Raw genomic sequence first — 21,865 nt, 5'->3', positions numbered from 1 at the left:
CTCCCACTGAATGATTCCCCCCTTGAGAGACAGTGCCTTGAGTATAGCCTTATATGCCGTTGGACCATCTTCATATGCCAAAAACAGCTTAATATGACCATATATACCATTTTACTGTCCCATATCCTGCAGTCGAATGCCAAGGATCATAATCCTAGTTGCAGGATGAGCGTCGTCTGCCAAGTATTGCCGTTTTATGTCATTGAATGCCATCATATGTTCTCTATCGGATTCATGCAAGGCATCGCCAGTTAAAGGAAGAAGAGAAGGACTTGCATTAAAGGGAAAGACAGAGGAAGAAATGTGACTTACTGTGCAATTTCTAGTCCCATGGAACAATAGTGCGTTACAACCAGATGCCCCTCTTTATCACTTGCCTTGAGCACAACTAGGACCAGTGGGCTTAATAAAGTAGTCTTAGGCAATTTGGAAGCAAAGACGCTGATGTGCAAGCTAACAATGTGGAATATTGCTATTTAATGCAAAGGGCACTTAAGCGAATAGAAGTTGTGATATGTTTTATCAGGATTTCAAATCCCTCAAAGACAACGAAATTGAGACGGACAATCAAGCACTCCAGATAGCTGTGACCATTGACTGAGGCCAACTCGCATGTAAGCATCTAAGCTCTTGCATGACATTTCCCATCTCAGGGAGCCACTTCTAAGAGAAACAAACTGGGTCAGTCAGATATCTGAGTGGCCAGCACGGCCTCCAGGATACTTAGAATAACTGCATATCTCACCCAGTTGTCCTCAGATGTTGGCTTGAAGTGAAATGCTAGCCAGTACGGGACTGACTAGTGGGGAGTGGCCCTACAAACCTGCTATGCCACTTCACAAATTTCCATGTGGGATGGTTCAATTACAGGCAGGCATATGACTGAATACTTGAGGGGGTTGTGCCTGAGCCCACACAGTCCCAAGCTTCTTCTTATCCACAGGGACTCCAAATAAACAGCTGAATGTATGGGAAGTGTCATCCAGGAAAACAGGGTCAGAATTCTGAGTTGGAGAAAGGGCAGATGCCGCCCAAACCTCAACTATGTCATGGCCACTCTATCTCCTATTGTTAGTTGTCCATCATTCCTAGGGGCATGAGTCGCACTTTTTGGGCTTCTCCTGTAGATTTTGGAAAGAGGGACTAGTCATCCAGAAAAATACCTTCATATATGAGACCACTGTGGCCTCTTGCAGCTAGTAATGTGCCTCAGGAGGCGGGGCAGGTGTGGCATGCTACTAGCATCAAGATTAATGCACTTGATTTTGGTGGGAAGGGGGCCACCCAGTCCAAAGTTTGGGAGAGCACAAGAGTCTGCTCTCCTGTGCCAGCACACTTCTTACTCTTCGCATTGTCTTGTGTTGTGCTCCTTCTGTGTGTCTGGCTTAGCCACTTGAAGCTTATAGGTGCAAGGCTGCTAGTGATTTACGACAAATTTAAAGTTACTTGTAAAGGCACTGCTGAATCAGCAAGGCTAAGTCACGATTTTAGTGCTTCCGCATGGCATCCCCCCATCCAGCCATTTGTTTTAAATGCTGGATGCATAGTAAGGAAACAAGAATTCTAATACAGTGAAACTAAATCATCACACACCTTTCATCATGAGTGAACAGAAGAACAAAATAAAAAATAAAAAGTTAGTCTTTGAGTATTCCAGCAAGGACAAAACACAAGGTCACGTGTAATCAATGCAGACTGAAATGGCCTTTTGCCAGTGATAATCATAAGGCCTTATTCAAACGTAGTGCCGCAAAGCTTCTCTGCAGCAGGAGTGCATGTGAGCTGTGACACAGCTGTGAAAATATATTGTATATAACTTACAAATCTATGAAGAAATACTGTTAGCGAAGTGTCACCTACTCACTAACAGATGTACTGAAAGGAAAATATTAAACTGTTTTTAATTATGCCCTATTCTGTTATTTTCTCATATTTCCAAAATGTCTATTTCTTTCCAGGTAAATTGTATGCTGTTGGTGGATATGATGGAGCTTCTCGTCAGTGCCTTAGTACAGTGGAAGAATATAATCCAGAGGCAAATGAATGGACCTATGTGGCAGACATGAGTACTCGCCGCAGTGGTGCAGGTAGAGTGTCTGTGCTTTGATAGTTAATATAAACAATTTTAGTTGATTTGAAATTGAACGGCTGTCGATGTCTGACATCCTCAGCAGATCACGCAGCAGTTGCATGCTCAAGGTACCTTCACCTCACATATTGAGACGTCGTTCTAAACTAGTTCGCATCATTCCTTTCTGGTAGGAGGCATTTTTGTCACATAAACACAACAAACTCCACACCTCTTGATGTTTAATGCTATGTCCCTCAAGGCTCAACAATCATTCCCATGTTTTATCTCTAGGTGAAGTCACTAGAACTACTTCTTTACCAACAATGGTTTGCTCTTCACCAATAAAACAAAACACTTGATTGTATGTAATTGTGTTGTCGGGTACTGATATCTTTAAGTTTAAACCTAGGCTGGACACCACTCAGTCATGGATGTCTGCCATTTACAAGAGCCTTAAGCCTAATGAAAATGAGTTTGTCTTCATAAATGCCTGTAGACACCAACCTCAAGTATGCTAAACATGCACCTATAGAAAGGTACTCACATCTCTCAAGACGCCATGGCCTGTCTGGTGTGCATTCAGAACTAGATGGAAGTGAATTTGCCACTCAATAGCTCTTCAGAAAGCAATGTTTAATCATCAGCACTGTTGATATCCCTTCTGTTCTTTTCGGTCGCCCATCGTTCTTTTGTTAACTCGCAGACCCGCAAAGAATGAATGCCGCCTTGGTGCCTGAGAGTAAAACTCTGGTTCCAGCTCCAAGTCAACCTGTTACTAAAATGTGCCTTCTGCTCTCTGACTATCCTGTGTGGAGACTGGCCCACTGGCACTAAGAAATGTGCACCATCTCACACTGTGTGTGCTTCGTCTTAACAATTGCGACAACTATAAGAAGCTCACTGCCAAAAAGGATAACCAAGCTACAAAGAGCCTGAAACTCTGCCTTATGTTTTATATCCATATTTCAGTATTCTGACCACATCCATCTCTGAGGCCTAGAAATTCCAACATGGCATACAGATCAAGGAAGCTTGGAATTGAAAGCCCAATGGCTAATTCATAAATCGCTGCTAGACTTGCCTTTTTCTGCTACCACTGAATCAGATGCCTATGGCCTGTATCCACAAGGTTCCGAACAATAAGGTACAAAATTTACATTGAAGAATCTCGAATTCCCTCTGTCTACATTTGTATCTTGAACCTGATCATTTCTATGAAGAACTCTGGGGACACTCCTGTTCTGATCAGTATACAGATTTAAATCCCCCCCCAAACGTTTCTCCTAACCAGTGCCTGCCCTGCCTCATTGAGTGCCATCACCATGCAACACCCCTCACCTCTCTTCTAGAAACCTCTCTTAAGCAATCATCTTGTATCAAAAGTGCTATTCAAAACCACCAAACACATATATGCTTGCTCTGTTGATGGGGCCACCTTCATTCCAAGCCATACTCTCAGAATATCCAAGTCTTTGGAAATGCTAATATATTTAAAACCGAAAATACATTATTAATCGTGTGTAATATTACAGAAAATTGTGTGCAAAAGTTGGAGGATACTGGGCAACTCATGTACGTCTTTTAGTAGTATAAAGAGGAAACATCTTCTTGTAGTAACTTGCAGGTGGATACATACATAAGCCCGCTATCAACACGGACACACACCTGCCCAGTTTAGATCTTGCTAGCTTTGCCAACTGACACAGGCAAACCACTGCATGGCAAGATTAAATTCCTGTTTTAAGCATTTGGACACACAGCGTGGATGGAAGGGGGTTGTGCCAGCATCCACATCAATACATGAGTTAACATTAAAGGTATGTCACTACGTCATGTCCATAGGTAACCAGACCCTGGGTATTTTATGTTCCAATTACATGTCACCTGACAGCCACTTCAGATCACTGCAAAGAAAGGAAAACTAAAACTGAGCATGTACTTGGAGAGTGGGATATATTAACAGGTAGAAATGAAAGGCATGGCTAAACAACATTTAAGGCTGTTTCTAAACTGCATTTACACAGTTAACTTGTGATCAGTATAGGTTTAGGCCAAAGAATGTGGAGGTTAATGAAAGCATCACTAAAAATAAAAGCCTTAATGTGTTGCTTGAATTGTAGGCAATGTCTTGGATTATCAAGGCTGGATCGAGGTTGTTCCAAAAAAGTTGGCCCATGAACTTTAAATATCTTTTCTATGTTTCAGTCTTTTGGGCTTGCATACGATCAGCTGTGATGTATTAGAGAGCTGAGGAATTTTCTGAGAACTAGATTTCATTAGGCTAAGAAGGTTGAATTCACAAGTGTCTATAAAGTCGTGAACTTCTAAAGAGACTTCTCAAAGAGGCAACTGAGAAGGTGCTGATGATACCCAATTTCAGTGGGGCTACCAAGTGGTTCATGGCTTTGCAGCATAATTGGTTGAGGGAAGGGTTAGGCTCTGGTTTTAGTGAAATTGGAACCTATAATTAGGCTGTATCTTTAGGATTTTGAAGGAGATACTGTCTTATCTGAGAAAATCACTAAAGATGTAGGATTGCTGTATGATTCCTAGTCAATGAAATGAAGCCGATGGTCTTCTCAACTACTGTCTGCTAAGTCTCTGAGGATATGTTTGGTCCTTTTATAGTGTAAGAATCTACATATTGGCAACTTGGCCATGTACCTTCAAGATGTCCACTTGGCTCACAGTAAGTAAGTAAGTAATATATTTATTGTACAGTTAATTAAAACCTTTACAAAAATTGGCCAACTCTTATAAAACTGAAAATCATCAATTTAAAAGGCTAATAGCCACAGTGAAGAACGCAGTTAAAATTACAAAAGAGATCCAGTCCCCCTGCCTTGGTGACCCATAGTCCAGTTTCTTCATTTTGTTTAAGCGGAAATTTGGCTCACAGGTTTCATGGCCTCTTCAAGGTCATTGTTATTCTGTACGGTGATAGATGAAAGTCATGGAACAAAGCAAATAATAAGTAACTGTAACCGATATTAAAAACTGGTCTAATATTCATTTGCCCAGTGGCTGAAGATTATCTCACTGTGCTTCCAAGTCTTGGACCTTTCCTAAAACATTTCAGTTGAGAACATTCCAATGACCGAGCCCCTCGTTATTTGCCCCTACCCCCCAATCTTTCTCGCCATACTTATTCCTTTGCATAATTCTCATCACAATTGCTTGAAGGGCCAAGAAGGCAGTTCTTCAGTGAGAAAAACGTATTAACTTGATAATGGTGAGCCTATTTAATTCATATAAAGTGTAGTCACTATCAAGGTTACTGGAATTAATTGAGCAGCACAATATCTCGTAGGTTATCGAGCTAGATCTGACAGTGTTTAAGGGACTAAATATGTCTTCCTTTTGGCTATGAATATTAAGTTAGATTCCGAAGGCAAATGAGTTGGTGCTTATTGACTATGCCATACTCCGTCCACGTTTCAAGTTCAATATCTAGCCCTTGACTAGATTAAGTAATTTAACATCAGAATTAGCGCATTTCCCTTTCGGAAAAAAAGGCCCAGCTCCTGGACTTCCTCCTTTCACATCACACCCTCAGACATTGCTTGTCAGGTTCCCTGGGGCTCAGTGTTGTTTATTTTTTTTATTTAACTGGTATTTACACGTGGGGGTCACTTTCATTAGCTCTTATCTGTTACAATGTATAAAGTCCTGAGGACACTTTTCAGAAGCTGAAAGATAAATCCTCAAATTGAAGAGTCTCTTTTTCATTCTGTAGCCTTTTGAAAATTCAAAAAATAAGTGTGACATAACGTATGCACCTTAAGCCCCAAAATGACAAATGTTACTATGTTGTAGTACCTGTCCAAGACAACTGGTCACCCATGCAGGTCAGTCCTACTTTTTAAGTTTCTCTGTTATAAACAGGGGATCTGATTTGCATCTGTCTCTTTTTAACCAAACAGACACATTAACATGTTTGCCCTATTTATGAACCTCAGGATTATATTGCCAATTTTGATATCGCCCATGAAATTTTAACAATTACATTGGTATTTTCTTCTAAGCGGGACTATGTCACTGATCTACATTTGGGCCTCCAGAGCTAATGTGAAATGCTTTAGAAACCTGCACTGTAGAATGGCAGTGTATGTTTGCTTCATTTAAAATGGAGAGATTCTTGCACTGGTTCCAGGTTGCTAAACATATGGATTCTAAGTCTCTATTGTGTCCCATCAGACTTGTTATTTGTTTCATCAATTCTACCTATCTTGGCCAATTTAATCACGAAATATATACTAGCTGTATTACTAGCACCTTTGATATTTATTATTGGGTCAGAGTTTCCGCTGAAAGAGCATATCTTGTTGGGAGAGGTCCAACAAGGACACTGGAGTCTTTATTTGTTAGTGAGCCCAAACTGAGGTCTTCTTACCCAGCACCACCAACCTCTCCCAAAAAAGTGAGGTAGCCTCTGCTTGGCTGCCCAGAGGCCATGCTCAGCGAGGGGAACTTCCCCATCACTGTCTATCTGGCATTCTGAAAGAACAACATTCACTCTGAGGGTCCCAGACTGCTTCATTTATTTTGGAAACATGCACAAAACTAGCCATCGCTTTTTAACCTCGCAATCTTGAGCACAGATCGCTGAAGATTTTTTTTTTGTTTCTTTTATTCCATCAGACTGTGATTTTCCCACAACCATAGTTCCTGTAGTTTCCTTGTGACCACTGGGATTTGAAGTTAACACACCTCCCTTCATATCCAAGTTAGAATAGTGTCACATTTCATATAATTGTCTATATTTTTGTACTTCTACCCAAGTCACCTCCAAAATTTCAGATGCTCAGCTGTTAACACTGGTCACAGTGATTAGATAGATTATTTTTCACCTAGTATCTATATACGCATATGCTCAAGTTATTATCATATTGATTATTGTGATCGGCTAGGGTCTAATACCGACTTTGTACAATTTATTTCAGTCAACACGTGATGGCAGCAAGGCATTTTAAATATTGGTATAAACAATGGAATGGCAAACGTCAAAGTATATGTTACTATATGTTACCGTCAGTATGAGTCAAAGGAATAATTGAACAGAATGGCCAACACCCGTCCAATCTGAACCAGTAACTCACACTTAAAGGGATGAATCAGACATGGAGCTGGTCACAGTGGTGCTACGCACTCGCACAAGACCGCGTAGGAGCTGACTAGCTCAGAATTTATTGGCTGCATCGAACGGCAAGAGACTGCTCATTGGTTGGCTCACGAATTCACAAGATTGTTACTAGGACTGATTACTCTTTTATTGTCCTGTTCTACTGGACAACCTGGAAATGAACTTAACTTTGACCTAGACAGGAGAAAATATCTGCATGTTTCCAGCATATGGAGGAAGCTGAAGATTGTCAGTAAAATACAGGCTAGCGTAAGAGTCTGTAGGTGTTCACTAACCTTTACAGGTGGCCTCACCCTGGAAAGTCGATAAACACACCGTAGTGCTATATGTGCAGATGCTGACACCTCACCACACTGGCAGAATGTCTATATTCCCATATCCTGTTTGCGAGTGTAACAATCAGTCACTCATGAGTCTGTGAATCAGGAATGGGGTGTTGTCCTCATAAATGATATTTTTTTGCGCACACCAGCTGAACATAATTACTCAAAAATGTTTGTACACACAAAGGTGGCATTCTAGTCAAATAAATATCATTTAATTGTAAACTATCTGCTGTACATTCACTAAAATATTGAAATGTCCTCTCCTCATGTTTTCTCCTCCCTGCACTGAAGGTGTTGGTGTTCTCAGCGGTCAGTTATTTGCAGCTGGAGGGCACGACGGGCCTTTGGTCAGAAAGAGTGTTGAAGTTTATGATCCAGGGACAAACTCTTGGAAGCAGGTCTCCGACATGAATATGTGTCGAAGAAATGCAGGTATAGTAATCACTTTTGTTGTCTGAGTTTTAAACGTTGTGTGAACAGAGCGCATGACAGTGCCATCTTTATTTTTAAATGTGCAATCTGTGGGTATTCGAAAAATATTTGTAAGTAAAGCTTTGTTTTATATACTTATTTGCCAACATTTGCATATTTATCAGTCATGTGTTTCTTATGTAGCTGAATTCTTAATAAGGATTATTTCCTTCTGTTCAGACCATTAACAGGAAACCTTTGTTAATTACCCTCCCAACAATTATGAGTAAAAGTCAAAGAGGAGGGTGTATAATGAGAGGTCACGGCCATTAATATCTATAAATTACTTAAAGCTTTGGGGCAGCGAGGTATTCACACTCATACAATCTTACCCAGCTCAAAAGGCTACATACATCACAGACATTTTATATTTATTATCATGGCACTGTCTCTTCTCTGCGTCATATCCCTGCTTCATGCGCTCACTGAACTTACAATGAAGTCAACCAAACCTAGTTCATGCCAGCATTGTAAGCATTTTAATTGGCTGAGACAATCTGACCATTCAGTGCCGCATACTAGTGTAGTCTCAGAGCTAACTGCAGCAGTATAAGCCTTCTTGTTCTCGGGTGAATGTTCTTCTACAAAGGCGAGGGCCAATAATGAGGATAAAGGCATGTAATGGCACATAAAGCTTGCACTGCAGGCTCCAGAGCTGCCTTGGAATATTCTTTTCCATGAAGGGCAGACTTTAGTAGTTAAAGAATCCTCTCCATCGAGCTGCATGAGTTGTAGCACCCACAACTCCTCTGCCCTCTCCAGCAGTACCTGCTTCTTATCTTCTGCCAGTCTAACCCAGGGGTTGCTATACCAGTATGTTGGGCTCTGTAGGGTCAGGCTGGCGTATGCAGCAGTCAGGCTGTGTCTAATGGGCTGGTCTGAAAGGTCAGGGTGTGGACTCGTTGTTTTGGATGATTGGGGCCTGTTATATGATCTGCTATCCGGTTTGTACTGTTGATTTCCGTTATATTATTATAACAAACATTGCTTGCAGCAAGTTCAGATCCATGCAGTCTTCCATACCTTGCGAAACACGTATATCTCATGTTTTAACAAGTTCAAATCTGCCCCGATTTGGAAACATGGACCGCTTTTATTTCGCTAATGGGGGCCACTTTTATTTTGATGCCCTGGCCTGTTTTCAGTCCCAGTTCGACCCTGGAACACTGGTGTAATTGCCATTCGCTTATAAGCAGGTGGAAATGTATTTCACCCTAGGTAACTTCACACCCATGCTTATTCATTTTATGATTGCTTAAAATCCCCAAACATTTTAGTTTTCTTTAAGATTAATATTTTGTGATAGATCAGTTCGCCCAGAATTTGTGTTGAACAGGTTTTTACCACGTTGTCATGGTTAGGAAGTAAACTACACGTTGCAGCGTTAAGCATGTGATTCATGGACAGTAGTTACTTTTTAACTCCAATTGAAAATTACCTTTGTATATTTCAATTGATGTTAATTTAAACAATGAATGATATGTTTTGCGCTCTCAAAACCATATATATGTACGTATCGGTCTGGAAATAAACAAAAGGTCAACTGCTCCATGCAAGTAGCGATAAAACAATGATTTACAATGATGTTAAGTTAACGGTTTAAGATATATAAAACACAGAAAGCTGTATCTTGAAGACTGGTCAGACAAGTTATACATGCCCTGGAGGAACTAATCTCTGAATAAGAGTCTGAAAAACCTCCACCAAAGGAGTTGCACCCAAGCAGCAGATGAGTTGTCCACCTCGATCCTTTATCCTGAGGCAATAATACAACTCTAAAGTAAAGCCCTAGGTTAAGAAAACAAATCTCAAAATTGACACTAAAAAATATGCTATATATAATTTCCGGAGATGTTCTTACACGAGGAAGAAGCAGTAACTCGGGAACTGCTGTGGGACGGGGGCTTCCCAAGAATGGCATTCTCAGCTCTCACCAGGAAACCCCTCGTTAGAGGGTTGGCATCCCCAACCACGGTTATACTACTGGGCTTCCCGGCTACAGGTGTTCAATGACTGGGTATTTGCGACGCAGCAAGAGCCCTCTCTGTTGGCCGGTAGAAGGGGCATGGATTCCACGGGCTACCTAAGCACATTATATGGGGTGGGGATGACGAATACACAGCCAACCCCCTCATCTTCGGTAGCGAAGATCTGGGGAAGGCAACAACTGCAGTAGGCTAAACAGGGAAACTGACGCTGGAGACACCACTCCTGGAACCAGATGTACTGAAAGAAGTGCAGTTAAGTGAAGGACACAGGCAATGGGACCTGCTAGGTATCTCTAAATTTGGGAACATATGGAGAGATGGTAAGGTGATACCGATCTCAAAACTGCAGGAACAGTTCTGAGCTGCCCCGGTGTCAGTTCGTTAGATACATGCAGATGATTCACATCCTGCGAAAACATGCAGATAAACTGCAGGACATCATCGAGAAAACACTGCTGGAAATGAGTCCTTGGGTCCCTACCGTATATGCACACAATGGTGTGCCTATGCAGGAGAGACCCCAGGAGGAAACTGTCCTGATCTTTACCACATTTCTAAATAACAGCTTGTCACCCCCTTACAGCATTGAGGACTAATTGGGAACAAGATCTAGGCAGGCTCGAAGGTGACTCCTGGGGTGTGGCATGTGCCCACCCATGGGAGGTGGCCTTACAAGGAGGGTTTAGACTGGTGCAACTAAAGGTATTTCGTAGGGCATATTACACCAGAGCACGCCTACTGAAAATGGGGAGGACAGAGGATGACGATGTCTCTGGGAATGCAAGCAGCAAAGTACACTGCTGCACACCCTCTGAAGTTGCCCAAAAATAATGGAATACTTGTACAAATGTGTAGAAAACGTTCACACATTGTTGAGATCGACCTGGAGCTCACACCCCAACTCTGATACTAGGTATATAGGGCAAATAAACTTTAAATAGGTACAAGGGTCTTTTTTGCAATGTAGCCCTTATGGTGGCTAGACAAGACAAGGTATGCGACTGGGGAGGATGGGAGGGGTCATCATCACCAATAGTGGCGTAGTGGGAGGCAAATCTCGATTGGTGCATGAGATCTGAAGAACTGGTATATAGGGCCCAGGGATGTCCACATAAATTTGATAAAGTGTGGGGCTCCTGATGGAATGTGCAGGAAGAACTGGATTGAGTCAAATTGTTGAAGGGCAAAAACAGCAGGCACACTAGTGATGCGGGGGCGACCAAGGATGGGTGAAAGTCAGGGGAAGTAGCTCAAGAGGGTATTGCCAAGTTAGACTTTGTGTGCGAAATATGGCACTAGAGATGGGCATGTGTTCTTGAAAAAGTCTACATAAGTCATGGAGCGAGAGCCATTGCAATAGGTGTCTCCTGACACCAAAGAAACTGCATGACCAATCCCTCAAATACCACAGTTGAATGCATTCTGGAAACCAGACCCGACAGTGAAAAGAAGAGTGACTCTGAGATGGCGCTTGGCAGTGGCAAGATAACAGGGAATGTATTTTTGGTCTGGTGGTGGGGAAAGGAGGTCACAGACGTCTCCTCTAGGCTTCATTTTAGCTTGATCTGTGCTGCAGACTTACCATTTTGAAGAAAAAAACATACTAATTGATGCCATACTATTTTAAATGATGATGATTATGTTTTGAGAACATGGCCTTCCTAAAGACATTAAGTGTAAACACAAGAGGTCTTGTTGGAACCTAGGCTTTGTCATCCTAATAGAGCTCCACCATAACAGCCTCTTTGTGGTAGCGGAGGTTAGGTATCTGCCTCTCTTCTTGTGTGATACAGATATTTCATCACCAGTCTGTTTGGCTATGTAAACTCTTTTTTATAGAAATATTTCCCTGGTCCCTCCGCTTTAAGGTGAAGTTCGGAAAGCACCCAAAGTGATTTTGAATGCACTCCTCTTTTGCCAAGTGCATGGCATAATCCTTACCTGCTTATGTGATCTTTCTTTTTTCGCCCTCTGCCTATCATGTTTGGTTGATCGCTCACCCCAACACCACACCCCCCATTTGCTAGCTATTCACAGCAGATAAAAGGCAGCTTAAGCACCATCCAGAAAATAACCAGCATTGACAAAGCCAAAAGGTCTGGATTTAATGTGCAAATGCATGCAGCATTAGCACATTAGAGTGAGACCCATGGAAGGGAGCCAGCGGGAGAGGCCCGAGAAGTCTGTAGTTGTAAAGAACTTTCTCATGCATTTCAGTGCAAGCACTCGTATGGAGTTGGAAGGATACTTCCAAACAACAAAAAACTTTAAGTGAGAGGTGAATACTGTACTAGGCTCAACCCAGACGTGATTGACAAAGTCGAAAGCCAATGACTGAAGGGGGCGGGCCCAAAGTCCACTATGTATATTGTTAGCAATAGTTCTGTTCTAGTTTGATAACTATTCTGTCAAATCTAAAATTTAAAATAAAAGGCTGTCCTGGCCTCTTTGCCTGCCACACTAGCTTACACTTTCACTATGGAGTTGTAATTCATGAATTTGTGTCACTCGTGCCCTACTCCTGTCATAAGGCCATTGAACAAGTCAGTTAAGACTGAACGGAGTTGCTCCCGGGGGGAGACTATTCTAGGGCGCTGTATGCCAGGCCAGGTAGATTCCCGTTGACCGGCCCTACTGTGCATGCAGTTCAAATATGGCATGCGGCCAATAAACAATTGGGATGGGACGGTAAACTGACGTTAGCTACGCCTCTATGGAATTCCGAAAAATTAGGGAGCCTTTGGAAATCCAAGGGCTTTGATAGGTGGGATCTTGTAGGGATCGCACATATCAAAGACATGTGGGGACAGGGCACAGTTCTGCCGTTTGCTACCCTCAAGGAGCAATATGACATGGCGGACGCCGAGCGCTTCCGGTACCTACAGGTCCGGCATGCGTTATTAGCGCGGATCCCGGGGGGCGAGTCGCTGCCAGAAGCCTCACCATTGGAGGCTAGGGTGTTGGATGGGCATATCCCTGAGAAAACCATTTCCCTTATTTATAAGAAATTGATTAACAATATGGAAGATACGCTGGTGCGCCTTAAGGGGAGGTGGAATAGTGAAGGCCTCGAACTTGATGATGAAGACTGGCAGGAGGCAGTCTCCTCCCCTAGGGTGGTAGCAACTCAGGCCCGGCTTAGGCTGGTACAGCTCAATATTTTGCATATGACATATGTAACGGGTCCCGGGCTGGTTCGCATGGGGCGGGCGGAAAGCAGAGAGTGTAGGCGGGGGTGCGGAGAACCGGGGACTTTCTTCCATATCCTCTGGGGCTGTCAGCGGATAGAAACGTATTGGGGAGGTATACACTGAATTATGCGGGCCGTGCTGGGGGTTGATATCCACCCAGAGGCACGTAGGTGCCTGCTCAATGTCTGGGAGCCTACTGACCTCAACGCGTGTACTAAACAGTGGGCTACGCTGGCGTTCATGATAGCGAAGAGAAACATCGCGCAATTGTGGGGCGCGGCACAGCCACCCGGTCTGGGGAAGTGGAAGGAAGACTTAGATTGGTGCATGTGGAGGGAAAAGTCGGTGTTTGTAGCCAGGGATTGCCCCGGGAAGTGGAATAAGGTATGGGGAGCTTGGAACCACTATAGAGGTGATGTGTGTCCCCCACCGAGCAGATTAACTGCTGATGAGGCTCATGTAACCCCCTAACCGCTATGAAACACTGTTTGAAACATGTATTAAGATGTGTAATCTGTGACCGATTGTAACCGATGACGCCTGCCAATGAATATTTGCTGTATGACTGTCAAATTAGTTTAATAAAAAGAATAAAAAAAAAAAAAAAAGACTGAACGGAGTTACATGTCAATAGTTCCCATGGAATACTGGCTCTTAAAAGGTAGCTCTTTTCACGGTATTTTGATTTTAAGATTGGCAGTAATTTTGAGTGGGCATAAGATTTATTTTAGACAATTGTCCATAAAACAAAAATACTTCTTTAAAACTCATCACAAAATGGATCAGTATGTGAGTAAAGGCAAACGGGTACATGCATGTCATTTAGATATGGACATGATATGCATTTAGCAAGAAAGTGATTAGTGGTGAAGAGCCCTATGGGATCATAAACATTTTCTTTGTAAAAACGTTGCTTAAGACAGAAGAGAAAAATATACAATTTAGAGACAACAAAAGATTAGAACAATCTAATTGTGGCAAGCTGATGAACTAGCTGGAAAACTGTAGGTACTCTTTCTAATCACAAAAGCATAATCTACAAAACAGCTCTATTCAATTCAGCACTATAGGCAGATTGTACATTACAGCCATGCTCCCTTCCTTGCATACATGGGCCTCACACCAGTTCCCTCTATTGAATTGTGAGTTATCCGTAGGCTAGTTTTGATGGTGGCAGACGTGAAGGCAGGAGAGTGGTGAAAACAACAGAGACCCTATTGATTTGAAGTAACAGAATCTTAGTGTGATGTCCTTGTTCTTTCATATATTTATCAGTGGGTAGTATCCAAAGCAAGAGGGAAAACATTTAGGAGAAAACCAAGCCCAGGAAGCCAAATAGGTCAGGCAAAAGGTCCTCTACATCTTTAAGCCATAATGCCTATTGTCCATGGTAGACACATCATGCTTGTAGTGCTTGAAGAATGTGTATGGTGTGGCCGACGTAATGGCCCTTCAAATGTCTTGCCTGCAGACTGAGAATATGAGAGACAGGAGGCATTGGAAAAATAGTTTGTGGCCTATCTGTTTGATTGGCCAATCAACTAAATTGAACACCACGTGGCAACATCAATTTATGTTAATTATATGAACAAACCTGCAGATTAGGACATCCAAGTTGCTTTATTAAGAAACTTTCTTTCATTTGTTTAACATTATTTATTTATTTTGTAGGTGTCTGTGCAGTAAATGGCTTCCTGTATGTGGTCGGGGGAGATGATGGTTCCTGTAACTTAGCATCAGTGGAGTATTATAATCCAATCACTGATAAATGGACATTATTGCCTACAAATATGAGCACTGGAAGAAGTTATGCGGGTAAGCAGAAGACTGTTTATGCTACAGTGCAATATCAAAGAAAATACATTTTGTTGTGTACCTTTGAAATTCTATCATGACAGTCTCTGTGAACAGGAAGTCCCTGTTCTCCTGCACTGGATCTTACATAGATTCACTTGCTTGAATCATTCCTGTAGCTGAAGTGGTAGTCCCACAGTATAACAATAACTCTTTTATGTGTTTTATATATATGTCAAACAGGCTGTGAAACAACATATTTAGCAACCAATTCACATCCTTTAAAAAGAACTTGACTTCAGCCAATCAGGCTACAGCATCCTATTAACCACTCCCCGCAGGGGCCACCATACTTCAGATTTTCAACCATATTTCGTATGATGGGTGTCTCCATGTGCTCTGCTCAATTCTCTTCAGAAAAGAGGCTCATTTTCAAGATTCCAACTCCAAAAGCAAGTAATATTTAAAGAAGTGTTTCTCTCTAACTCTGACAACAGAGAGTCTAACCATTATGCCAGACACCTAAAAAAAAGAGCCATTTCGGCTTGTGTGGGAAGAAAAACTTCCTTCAGAGGATCCCCAAAAGGAATACATATATTGCTTATATCCTTCACACAAAGTGAAAGACTCCAAGATCTGTCTCACTCTCTCCTCCAAGACCTTGAAGGATAGAGAAGGAGGCTACTGCTGTGGCATCAAAAGGTCAAGACCAAAGACACACCAATCTCTGGTGAGGAAAGTGAAAGTACCGCTGAATCTTTCAGAAAGTCTCACAAAAGAAAGAGATGATAGAGAAATATCATAAAACTGAGGAACCTCCTAAAAAGGCTTCAAAAAGAGTCATTACAGACTTCTGAAGAGCAACGCCCATCTTCAAAGCATTCCAAAGAGGAGGATTCCTCAAAGCCCAGGTCTGAGCCTACAACTCCAAGTAAGATTTTTATTACATTTAAAAAACCCAGGAGCAAACTGTCAAAAACAGTAAAGCCATCAACAAAAACCTTGTGGATGTCATTATCAAACAGGTGTCTCCGAAATACACCATTGTTTCCAACGTCGACGACAGTGAATAAGATGACAGCATCGTCCACGATGACAACGACAACTCATTTAACGCCGGTCAAGCTGTCAACTAGGAAATCGCTAACAACGCTGTGGACGATAGTAGGGAAGACACAGAAATAATCCAGATTTCAGAAAAGGGTAAACTGTGCCCTTAAAACCTGAGCATACATCGCCTGGTAAAGTGTCACCTTTACCACCAAGTTACCTGTTGGATATAGAGGAATGTAACAATGAGGAGGAAGATGATGATGGACCATTTGGTCCTGCATACAGCCCAACTGACCTCCATGTTAAGTATCAAGATGATGACTAAATTGAGGGTGAATAGTTCCCTCCTCAGTTTGATTATATTATGGGTTATAGATGTGAACGGCCCTGCGCTAGACTACTACCCACTATATCGGTAACCCAATAAACAGACATGTTGCATGGAAACATATACACATCAGTGGGGAGCCATTATCAACTAGCTACATATTAATAAACCTATACACCTTCACTCGTTTAGCTTTTCTTTTATTGAAAAACAATTTTCTTCTAAAATTCTCTTTCAAGAAACCTTTTTACTTGTTATACCAGTACATTTCATCCAAACTTTCTTTACAGTGATGACTCTTTAATCACATTTAAAACAAAGTACAAGTCCCATGAATAGTTCTTGATTCTCTGATACAGTCACAGCCAACACATGTTTCACGGCTCACCAGCTGCTTCTTCAGGGCTCATGTTAGGAAAGTGAAGAGAAAAGTAATCATCAGGTTAAAAATATAAGATGCTTCCAAGTAGGTTTCATAATCAAAGCATGATCAATTGTGTAGATGCCCATTATCCTCGATGAATTGCTGTCATGGTATTTCTGTACTAAGATTATCTTTTCAGTGCAAAATAACTGCCACTCTCAAGCCATGCGTATTCAAGGTGCAATTTATAACCATGATAAAGATTGAAGGAACATAATCTGATGTGGAGCAGTTATTTTGCACCGAAAGATCATCTTGATACGGAACTACTATGATAGCAATTCATTGAGTATAAAAGACACATCTACACAGTACTTCCCTCCTCAGGACACCCAGGAGTTAAGAAAGGCTACACCACCTCAATATTTTCATGATTATGAACCATTAGTAGAAAATTATACATATCAAAAATAGATGATGCAAGTGTTTAGAGCACTGGTTAGAGTTTAAGATTTATGCTAGCAGATTACCACAAAAGGTTTCCGGGTTCCTCCAAGTCCTCACCACCAAAGGAATCTGTGGTACCACATTCTCCATAGGTTCAGCCATCGATACATAGAACGTCTCATTGGGTTACAAGTCCAAAGACTCAAACACCACAAGTAAAACTGATCCCGCCATACATAAAGGAAGACGTATATTCAGATGATGCAAAGAGAAAGGGGAGGTGCAGGACGACCAGGATAAGGGATCTCAATAATGTGATTATTTATATCGTATCTCTCCACCACTTGTGCCTCAGCCAGCCAGAACTCACCAGTGGACATTATAGGAGGGTTTCAAACTCTTTTGGAAAGGGCATCCAAAAGATGTGATATTCCCAATCCAGTTCAACAAAGTAACTTTTTATTTAATGACTAAACAGCCATCTCAAAAGTCAGTGAAAGCAATTCCCATAATATACTTCATCTGGAATGAGGAAATTAAAGTAATGAAAAACCCATAGACTGTGTCAGCAATCTTTACTCGTATGGACTAGAAATATAAGGCATCAGGCAACACTCTAGGTTGTCTAAATGGACATCCTAATGCTGACTCCATAGTAATGCAAGCCGCTCAGCGCCCTTCAAGAAATCCATCTGCACCATACACTAATCCTCCAGATCGGGAAGGAAGACGTCTCTATAACATAGGCAACAGGTTTGCGACCATAGCATCAACCACAGTAAGAGCAGCTAACACCCTAGCTATTCTTGGGCAATATGATCGAAAGATGTGGTTGTACACCAATGCGTTTATTGAGTTCTTGCCTGAAGATAAACAGTTGGAAGCTAAGAAAATTCTCCTGCAAGGAGAAAAGGCATTGTTGGAAATGGTTTGCTGTGTATTAGACATCACAACAACAGGCTTTAGACAACTTGCGGAAGCAGCTGTTCTCCGAAGACAGGGCTGGTTGAAATCAACATCATTTAGACCCGAGGCCCAAAGCAAAATACTCTATATGCCTTATGACATAGAAGCACTCTTTGGAAAACACATTGGTGAAGCACTCCAGCCAATTAAAGCAGATACCGACACTGCCATGTCGCCTTGTATTCTATAACGACAACATCAGTCGTTTTGAGGGATCAGAGGTAGAGTACAATTTTCCTATAGAGGAGGTTTCCAGTCATACAGATACCAACCGTATCTGTTTCACCAACAACCTTATCATGAATATCAACAACAATACTGTCCCACCTTCAGCAGCCTACCCTAAGCAAGCTCCACGAAGAAAGTAAGGACTTAAAGCTAAGGACCCAGCCAGAAGCAAATGACTACTCGGGCGCCGGTTACAAAACCATTAAAACAGAAGGCAGTAGGAGGACATATTACCAATTACTTCCAAATTGGAATCTTACTACATCAGACCATTAGGTCCTAGACCTAGAACAATTCAGACACACTCAGGAAATTATCCAAAATTCTTCCCATACTCCGCCTGAAAGAAGAAAAATCACTCTTTTTCATTTACTACAATTGGAAATCACAATAATGAACAAGGGAGTTATAGAAAAAGTACCCTTTTTTTTTTTTTTAGAGAACTTTTGTTTTCTATTCCCAGTTTTTCCTGATAATAAAGAAATCCAGAGATTTGAGACCTACATTGGACCTCCGGGAACTAAACAAATACTTCAAAAAGCAGTCTTTTTATATGGTGAGTTAGCAAGAAATTCTACAGCTTCTTACTCATGGAGATTATGAGAACATTGGATCTCCAAGATGCTTATTTTTATATTCCCATACGGGACTGAAATTAGCTCCTCAAATTTTCACAAAATGCCTCACTCCAGTGGCAACCTATTTGAGAAATGAAAAAGTCTTCAAGTGTTTCCTTACCTAGACAACAATAAAGGCTCAGTCTTCTGTTTCTGCAGAAAAGTCAACCAAAGCCTGCCTACAAACATTCAGCCAGTTGGGCCTTACGTGAAACCGTTAGAAGTCTTCCCTTCTTCCATCACAAAAGGTTACTTTTGGGGACCGGTTTTAGATGCCATAAAAGACAAAAAAAAAAAACAACAGTAGACAGACGTAGCAAACTAGTATAATTTGCTAACAAATTCCTAAAAAAGAAAGTCCGTTTTGGTACGACTTTACAAATTTCTGCTAGTGTCAGTTCATGTATGGTGTAGTGTAGGAGTTCATAAGGGCAAGAGCCATAAAGTATTAAAAAAAACTCAGCACTTTATCATCCGTAAAGGTATGGTGTAGTGGAATGATTTATAAAATATTGAAGGAAAGTTTGCAACAAGCTGTTGTGAGTGGAGTGAACTGGGAGCATGAGCTTAAGAAGAAAGTGCGTGAATATCGCTTAACCCCACACTCGTCAACGGGAATTACACCGTTGATACTTTTCAGGGGCAAACTTCTCAATAGTGAGGTGATTCCGCTGTGGGTGAATGAGAAACAAATGGTGATGGATGATCATGTAGGCAATGCAGGTGGCTGGCGAGAGAGAAAGAGAGAGAGAATGTGAAGATGGTAAGGAGGAAGAGTTTGTATGATGTGAGGAAAGGAGTAAAGAGAACTGTAGTGCAGGTTGGTTATTGGATTAAAATTAAATCTCCAAGAAAAAGGAATACAGTTTCTAAGTTCAGTCATCCTCTAAAAATTATCAAAGTGTTTAAAAATGCTGTTAGAACAAGTAATCATAAAATATGGAATCTGAACAGAGTAGCCAGATATCACCCAAAGAGGGTGAATCAAAGTTCTCAGGCGTGGAGTCTGAGCCTCCAGGTTTCAAGTGGTGCTGTGGTGGGTAATGCTCATTTAAAGGAGTGTTCTGGTTTGAGACCACAACAGATCAAGAAGGCTCCTCTGCGTCTGAAGGACTATGTTTAAAGTATATTGTTCTTTTATACACTATTTGTTTCTCAATTTTGTATATTATTTTTGTGATTTTGCAAATGTTATTAGGAAACCCTCTTTCGCATGTTAAACAATATTGAAAAGGGAGCTGTGTGTGGTATTCTGGACACTAGTAATGACCTCAGCTGTTAGAATGTCCAGTTGGTAGCTAGGATGTATTTGTGCTTATGAAAGTTCTAACTCAGTTGGGTGTTGAAGATTGCTGTGGCTGGGTGGGGTCTCTGTAACGTGCAACTTATTAAAGAAGTTAACCTCAACATGGTGAGTCTCTAACATCTTTGTACAGGAGGTGAACCTAACACTCACCTTGGTGTTCTTTCCTCTGATTCCACATGCATTGCAGGATCTGGCATGGTATTAGTATAGGCTCCTACCCACACCTTTGTTGGCATATTAAATAAAGTTTACAGTAAGGCTTCAACAAGATTTTTGTTTTTTACAAATGTCATGTGAATGGAGAGATACATGCACATTTATGTATATTCCCTATTTTGGTTATGATCCAAAATGTAAAAGCCTTGAATTTCAGTCATTGTGGTTGATAGAGATCAGGGTATCTAAAATATGCCCACTACCACGGATAGAGTAATCACACAGTTACACGCACATACATTCATCATACGCTAGAGCCCATTTCACTAACATACGCTCAAATACTCTACCAGCAATAAACCTGTGGAAAGAAAACACCCTGCATCTATATCTAGGACGATAGGACCTGATTATAGTGGTTATCCTTAAACATACTCTATACAAACTATTCAATAATGATCAAAATGTACACAATAATTGACAAGAAAGGAAATTCAACACCATGTTTAAAAGTTATATTGCTTTATCTAAAATTAGTCAAAGTAAATCAATCAGAATAAATCATTTCTCATAGTTACCTATTCTAACTAAGTGTCAGAACGGGTCAGGACAAGTCTCTCGGTAAAGTCTCTCAGGACGAAGTCCCTCAGCATCGATCCTCAGCAACGCAAGTTCACGCAGCAAAGGTAAAATGGCAAGTGGCAAAGCCCTCCCTAAGCTAACAATTCTTATAATGAAAATTACAATGGAAACACACATAAAATTGGCAGAATAAACTGTATCACTGAGCAGAGCGAGAAGGAAGGGATGTAACATTGCTACATCTGAAAATCTTCGCTCAGGAAAAGTCACAAGACGTGAACTACGGAACAGGAACCAAGAAACTATCAAAGTATCCAATTTGTTCAACTTCCCTCGGCAGCCGGGCCACAGTACATTGTTAGTTTCTGAAGCTCCTTTGTTTGCCAAGGACGTTCCATTTCTTTGGAGATCCTCCAAACTGCTGATGTCCTCATGGAAATTTACAATAAGGACCATGGTCAGTTGTCTTCAACCTTTTTCCAGCAGGGGTCTCCCTTGCCACATCACAGAATATGCCACAGCCAGGCTTCGAAATACTGTCAGCTCGATTAAGGCCTTCATAGGCCACAATAGACCATCTTAATTAAAGAGACAAAATAAACGTTACTACAGCATAATGATTAAACAGTGTTAACCCCACTAATACCCTTATGTGTATGTATTTATCTAGCTTTGCGACATAAAAAGCATTAATTCAGACAGCGTTTTGTGCTTAAAATAAATAACACACAGCAACGTTTAAACATGAAAACTTGCACGTCATTATTAAACAGAAACAGCACAAATAAGCTAACCCTCGTATAACTTTCTCTTATGTTAGAACAAACGAATTGA

At 41.3% G+C, this 21,865-nt stretch overlaps 1 protein-coding gene across 3 annotated transcripts in view; it reads left to right on the top strand.

Moving 5' to 3' along the window:
* The window catches only part of KLHL3 (kelch like family member 3), a 529,889-nt gene that overhangs the window by 491,581 nt on the left and 16,443 nt on the right, over window positions 1-21,865 (top strand). For all 3 annotated transcript variants that reach the window (XM_085617962.1, XM_085617960.1, XM_085617961.1), the window contains exons 12-14: window positions 1,959-2,087; window positions 7,832-7,972; window positions 14,862-15,005. In XM_085617962.1, the coding sequence (XP_085474088.1) occupies window positions 1,959-2,087; window positions 7,832-7,972; window positions 14,862-15,005 (414 nt within the window). The remainder of the gene's footprint in view (window positions 1-1,958; window positions 2,088-7,831; window positions 7,973-14,861; window positions 15,006-21,865) is intronic.

Source organism: Triturus cristatus, chromosome 7 (genome assembly GCF_964204655.1).
Source record: "Triturus cristatus chromosome 7, aTriCri1.1, whole genome shotgun sequence".
Classification (NCBI taxonomy): domain Eukaryota; kingdom Metazoa; phylum Chordata; class Amphibia; order Caudata; family Salamandridae; genus Triturus; species Triturus cristatus.
The sequence above is the reverse complement of the archived record's forward strand: the minus strand, read 5'-3'. Positions and strand labels throughout refer to the sequence as shown.